A 6397-nucleotide genomic window follows, 5' to 3' on the forward strand; every position below is an offset into this window, starting at 1 on the left:
CGTCAAATGGCGGCGGGCCGGGGGGGACGTCACGGACGCCGCGTTCACACTCCGCGAGAGCTCCACCACCAGCGGCATGCACGGCAGCCCGTCCGTCTGAAAGTGGCGCATCTGCTGCGGCAGCCGCCGCACACTCTCGCAGTACTCCTTGAGCCGCAGGTACTGCTCCATGTTCTCGGCGTACCAAAATCCATGACGGTCCATCAACACACGACAACGCAGTTTGTGGATCAGCTGCCAAACGCCATTCGTGCGAACGAGCGTGATAAACGACGTCTCGGAGCGCGGCTCAATACCCACTACAGTGGCAATGTCAGGGCCACATGTAGCCTCAACCACGCGGTTTAGGACAATAATGGTGCGATCTCTCAATTCACAAGGGAACATTTGAATAAACACGGGCAGAACCTGTTCTACAGGTTTTTCGACATGGGAATCGGGCTGCTCATATTGCTTGAGTGCTGCAGAAAGATTGTAAGAGTAGTACGTACAAATTCCCTGAAGGCTTCCATGAACGTTTGTCCCAGAGCGCTGCCGCCCCGGTGGTTGGCGACGTTTTGCCAGCTGAAGTCGGAGAGAATCGTAACTCGGCGGGTTGCCTCTTGGAGGAGCTTTTGGGATACCGGAGCCTTCACCGCTCGCCTGAGCAAGCGGAGGGATGCCTGGCGAGTTCTGGCTGCCCTCTGTCGCCCCAAAGCTGAGAGGAATTGACGGAGAAGTCGTCGCGTTGGCTGATGTGTCAAACATCGGCGGCATACCAGGCGTATTCGAATGCAAGTTGACAGGGGTTGGCGTCCCAGATCCCACCACGGAGCTTGTATTCGGAGGCCATGGGCTGTACATTACTGGTGTCATTGGTTGCGGCGTTGTAGGCAAAGAAGAGTACGCCATTGCCCCGTTCACTTCGAGTCTATGCTGCGGTGGGGTGAGGAAGTAGTAAGGGATCATAGCGGTTCCTGTGGCGGGAATGCACAATGCTTGCGGCGAGTTATTCGGGGCAAACATCACGACGTTGCCGCCATTTTGCGCAGCCGTAAAAAAGGCGGGTATGTTATTTGACACTGTTGTGACTGGAGACGCCTGCTGGTATGCCACACCATTAGTATTGTTATTGCTGTTAGGCGGCATCGTCGTGTTCCCGACAGACATAAGCGAGGAAAAGCTGAGTTGAGTTGCTTGTGGAGTATATACCATAGGACACGCCAGAGGAGGATTTGGGGTGCTATTTTTCACGGATGACATGTTCGACTGCGCGGTAGCAGAGCCAGTTGAAAAATGGTGTATGCTTGGTGTGGGTGCAATGGTTGTTTTAGAGTCCGTTCCCGGGCTTGTCATTTGCTCATCTTTGGACGTTAGTTGCACCGCGGCAGAGATGTGGGAGGAGGCAGCCTGAAAATCGCCGTTGCTACTGCTGTTGCTTTTGTCTAGGCTCAGCAGATTGAGCTCGCTGTGCAGGTCGGTGCCCAAGTCGGGGAGAGAGAACATGCTGCTTTTCCAGACATCATTTTGTTTGGTCGCAGAGGCGGAAATGGCCTCCGCGAATGGGCTGCCGGTGGTCAGCACCGACGTCACCTCTCCATTGTACGTCTGCGGGAGTGCATCGCCCAGGTCATGAAAACACAGTTCTGAAAGCATTTCTTCCTCTGCTTCTTGACGGCGTCGGCTTTTGGTTTACACTATACGTAGGCGTCAGTAGATAATGTTTAAAACGAGCTGCTTTAAGCGTCTTCCGCTGTTTCCAGGCACACAAATCCGTGAAGGCGCCTTGAATTATGTCCCGCCTTTCGTTTCCACCCCGCGGCTGAGGGAAGGTGCTAAACAACAATAAACCGTGTCACGCCCCAAGCAGCACACACACGTGGAATGTATCCGTATTAATTCTTTATCAATTGTTGTTTTGTTTTGTTTTCCCTACTCTTTTCTCCAGTTGCTTTTTTTTTCTAAAAATAAACAGAAAAAAAAAAACGCTCTTGCTTGTGTGCTGCGGGCGTATGCGTTCCTACTCTCTGTGTCGGAGCAGCTGTTACCACCACGGCGGCGGGGACTTGATGCTCTGACTTAGTTGCTGCCAACCGTCTTCCGTTGTTTGCGGTGCTGGCCCTCTCGCCTCGCACTCGTTTTTCTTTTTGTTCTTCTTTTGGCTGCTCTTTTCGATGCTTTCGGTTCTTTTTTTTTTACGGGTTTGGTTCACCTGGCCTCTTCCTTTAGCGTTGGTGGTGTGTATTGGATTGGCAGAATCTCTTCTGAGTGACGGGCCGACCACACACCGTGCAGAGGGATGAGCGCGGGGGAGAGAGCAGAAAAACGGAAAAGAAAAAAGAAGAAGAAGAAAAAAATGCGACGCCGGCGGAAACAGTGTCGGTGGCCGCAGCTCAGACACACACACGCAGCAGGGAGGAGAAAGGACACCGCAACAAGAGTGGCTGGGAAGGAGCGAGGGAGGCACAGACGCGCTGCACAGCACACGCTTACCTTTTCTCCGCCGCCCCCTCCCAGCATTTTCCGTGACGTTGGATGCAAGCCTGCGAGCGGGCCCGCGCACAGGCGCACGTTACAAGCAAGTAAGCACCCAAGCCACATCATTGCCGGACGCAACGGATAAGGCGCTTTTGTAGGGCCAGCGCAAAGGGATTGCGGAGGTGCAGTGCAGTGCAGTGCAAGTTCACGGCCAACGTGCCAGTGGGGTTCCGGCTCCCACCCGCAAGGTGCCTCGCAACGGGCGCAACGAGGCTGCCAGAACCTTCCCTGCGGCCACCTCATTCCCGTCGCGAGACAACAACGTCACCGCAACCGATCCCCCGCGAGGCGGGAACTCCGCACTGCGGCACCAACACTCCGTGCTCTGCCGGCGCCATCAAGGGGCGGGAGAGAGCTAGGCAATGGAGACAACGCCGCACGGAAGAAAGAAGGAAGCGGAAAAGAAGGCGCGTGTCACGGTCGCCGAGGGCAAATAAATCGTCACCCCCTCCAGCGTCAGAAGCGTGAGGGAAAGCAAAACAACAGCCAGTGCGAGAAAGCAAAGGAGCAGAAGCAGAATTGGGCTTTATTCCTGACGCCGCACAGTTCAGCGGACTCCCGCCAAAGAAGAAAAGGGAAGTGAAACGGGTCTTTAATGATGTTCATTGTCCTCCCCGCGTCCTGTTACCCCCACCCACCTCTCCCTCCTTTTCCTTCTCAGCATCGTTTGTCCTTCTCTCTCCCCCTTTTTTTTCGGGTTCTGGCTCATTCCTGGGTTTCCGCCGCGTCCAGCGTCAGAATTAACACAAGAAAGAAGAAAAAACGCCAACAATAACAAAACAAAAAGTTCAAGACTGGCGCTGACGCTTCAGGTTTTCGGCTCGCTTTGCCTCGATGCGGGGCCTACACCATTCGGGGAAGTTCCGTCGCGCGTACTCATCCTCCGCGTCCGTCAGCGGCAGCAGTGTCGGGCACACCTCCCGCAGCTGCTTCCCAAACTCCCCGTCTGCCAGGCTGAAGCTCGTTAGCATTTCCTTGGCAACCTTCTCGTCACGGCAGATAACAAAGGCCCGCCACGGCCTCGACGGCGCGGCCTCGTCGGGCCCCTCCACCTTCAAGAGAGTTATGCCCCTCCGCAACGCAGGGTTCGTGAGGCTCAAATTTCCAAGCTTCATTTTTATTGTTTGCCACGGCGTTCCAGGCGGCACATCCTCAACCTTCAGTGTCACGCCCTTGCGCAAGAAGCGCCTGATGCCCTGGTCGTTCAGCTCCGCCAACGCCTTCTGCGCCCTCACAACATTTTTCTTCAACTGCATCTCCTCCTGAAGCCGGGTCTTTTCTTCGGATTTGGCACGATAGTCCTCAATAAGGGCCACATGCAGGTGGGCCGGCAAAAAGTGTTGTGCTAACGCTGAGGGTGCCTCGCCAAAGGATATATTCGCCGCGGCGCACGCCGCGGCCTCATCCACGGTGGCAAAGCATACCACAAAGGTGGCGTAGGGCTGGGCGTCACCGTGGGGCCGCAGCATGACTCTGGCGTACTCAATCTTTCCATACGGTCGAAAGAAGTCTTCCACCTCCTCCGGTTTTGAGGCGCGGTGCAGTGGCCACACCGCAACGCTTCGAAGAGCGGGGTCGTCGTTGGGGTCCAGGAAACCACGCCGACGCAGACATCGCTCACCGTTTTCTCCCTTCAGGGCTTCGACAACTGAGCTGGACGCTGCTGCCTCGCACAAGGAATCAATGGTCTTCTCATCAACGGTACAGTTCACAAAGCGCAGGAAGCTGGCGCATGTGATGGTTGGCGGTGCCTCAAGGCCAGCTGTATTTTTCGGTGACACCTTCTCGCGGAAGAAGGAGTTGGCCCGGTCGAAGAGGTACGGAGCACCAAAGTATTTCTCCAGCAATTCCGCTGCGACGGATGCTTTTAGTTGGCTCATTTTGTTTTCCTTCTGAGTAACCAGTAAACCGAGAAGACAAGGCAAAAGAGGAAGAAAAAAAAACAAACAAACAAACACAAGCACAAACAAGAGGGAGAAAGAGCCGAGTAAATGAAAAAAAAAAAGACGAAAGGAAAGGAAAAAAAAAAAAATTTTTGTAATTCCATTGCCGTTTCAACACGGGGGAAGAAAGGGGGAAGCGGCGTGGCGCACGCGCCAGCGACACGTTACTCCCTGTTTTCTTCCATTTCTGCCGTTTATCTTCGGGGTGCTCTTTGGGGCTTTGGGGTTACCGGGGGCACCGGTCTGGGCCCTCTTCCTTTTTTTTTAGTAACAAATTGTCGTAGTCATCATCACTGCCGCCGCCGCCGCGATTTCTACGACCTCGTCGCTGCTGATTGCGATCGCTGTTACGGTAATACGGCTGCGCCTGCCGTCTCTCGCCTCCACCTCTGTCGTCAGCGTAGCCCCTGCCCACCCGCTGGCTGCCTTCTTGTCCCCAGCCAGCGTCATGGTAGGGGTTGGGTGTCCCGTCACCATGATGATGATGGTGGCGATTTCGACGAGAGTCCTCGGCGTCGCTGCGAGAGCGCTTCTTCCCGTACTGTGAGTGGTACTCCACATGCTCCGTGCGAGCGGCGTTGTATTTGCTCTCGTTGTACCCAGCGTAGGATCTTCTATCGCTGTAGGGACGAGCATTCCCCGCATAGTACCCACCGGTGTTGCCTTCTCTAGCGTAAGCTCCAATTGGTCTCAGGTTGGCGTTCCGGACATCACCACGCGCAGGCGTCCCTCGCTCTCTCCACGCAGAGCCCTGAGTATGTCCAGGTGGGGCATTCGCGGCGTCAAAGGTAGTGAAAACTGGCGACGCCAGGGCAGTATTCCCTCGATCCCCGCCCGGCCTCATGCCGTACTCCGCCCCCTTGGATCGAGTTACCCAACGGTCCGGCACCTGTTCCTTCCGCCGACGGCAGTCATAGGCGTTGTGTCCTCTCTCCCCGCAGAAACAACAGAAGGGCACCCTATTTTCGCGGGACGGGGAGCAATCAAAGTGGCCCAGTGAAGAACACGATACACAAGCTACAGAAGACATATCTTCCGACAAAAGAAGAGCGGGAGACACGCTCAGGAAAGGTGAAGGACGTGGCTCTTGACAAGTGTGGTGGTAGCCCCGTAGGCTGTGGCAGGTTCTGCACAATGCATTACGGCACTCGGGTTTTTCATGTCCCTCCATGCCACAGTTCCAGCAAACCTTTTTCGCCCCCGTCGCCCCCGCGTCCCGCTGGTTGGTAAGGTCGTAGTAACGATTCGGGCCACGCGCAGCTCCTGTTCTCGGCAGCTGCGGCGCAGCATCTTTTTCAGGCGCCGCAGCAACGTCCGCAGCAGCAGCAGCAGCAGCAGCAGCCGGTGTCGATGCCACCGACGGCATCAGCGATGCTACAAGGGCCTCGTCACGGCCGCCAACAGCATCATTAATGCGGTGTCGTTGGACAAACGAGTTCCTAGAGGCCGAGGCCGCACACTGCATCCCATCCTTGCACTCGTAGGTATAACCGACCAAGACACGGTCAGCGTTGTACACTGGACGACAAAGACAGAACTTGGCCAACCGTCGGCTAGAGTGAACGGAGCAGGTGACCAAATCGTCCCCCACGGCGGGAGGCGTGGGGCTCACGTCATACCGATCTGCCCTCATGCGGCAGCCCCAAAACCCTTCGCTGTGTGTGTTCCTTCCCCTTAAGACGAGGCGGTGGCAAGGAAGGAAGGAAGGAAGGAAAACAGAAATGTAAAATTTTCGGAGCGGGCCCAAATTTCATGCCGCCGTTGTTGTGCGCCTGTTTGCCTCGTTTTGCTATCTGTGGGTCTGTCACGCGTGCGCATCCGCGTGCGATCCCACGCCGTGTCGCGTCTCCGGTCAACTGCGGAGGGAAAGAGGAGAAGGGGTGTGGCGCTTTCAAGCGTCGAACGGAATAAATAACCCCGGGAACGTCAAGAGCGGG

The 6397-nt window shown here is 55.8% G+C and overlaps 3 protein-coding genes across 3 annotated transcripts, besides 3 other annotated features; all 3 read right to left on the reverse strand.

The window, feature by feature from the left end:
• On the reverse strand, positions 1 to 1635 carry Tco025E_07112 (uncharacterized protein; the record flags this gene model as incomplete). Its single annotated transcript, XM_029373979.1, has 1 exon — positions 1 to 1635. A coding segment is annotated over one exon (1635 nt), but the record flags the coding sequence as incomplete, so codon positions are not given.
• Positions 1636 to 2291: 656 nt separating this feature from the next.
• Positions 2292 to 2336: a sequence feature (A-rich).
• A 969-nt stretch (positions 2337 to 3305) lies between these two features.
• Positions 3306 to 4397, reverse strand: Tco025E_07113 (uncharacterized protein; the record flags this gene model as incomplete). The annotated part of the gene is made up of 1 exon (XM_029373980.1): positions 3306 to 4397. The coding sequence occupies one exon, from the start codon at positions 4395 to 4397 to the stop codon at positions 3306 to 3308; it is 1092 nt and encodes a 363-aa protein (XP_029226125.1).
• A 43-nt stretch (positions 4398 to 4440) lies between these two features.
• Positions 4441 to 4549: a sequence feature (A-rich).
• A 137-nt stretch (positions 4550 to 4686) lies between these two features.
• Positions 4687 to 6093, reverse strand: Tco025E_07114 (putative nucleic acid binding protein; the record flags this gene model as incomplete). The annotated part of the gene is made up of 1 exon (XM_029373981.1): positions 4687 to 6093. One exon carries the CDS (start codon positions 6091 to 6093, stop codon positions 4687 to 4689), a length of 1407 nt encoding a protein of 468 aa, XP_029226126.1.
• A 59-nt stretch (positions 6094 to 6152) lies between these two features.
• Positions 6153 to 6174: a microsatellite.
• Positions 6175 to 6397: the final 223 nt, after the last annotated feature.

The sequence above is a fragment of the Trypanosoma conorhini genome (genome assembly GCF_003719485.1).
Source record: "Trypanosoma conorhini strain 025E chromosome Unknown Tco_14.4_contig_00525, whole genome shotgun sequence".
Classification (NCBI taxonomy): domain Eukaryota; phylum Euglenozoa; class Kinetoplastea; order Trypanosomatida; family Trypanosomatidae; genus Trypanosoma; species Trypanosoma conorhini.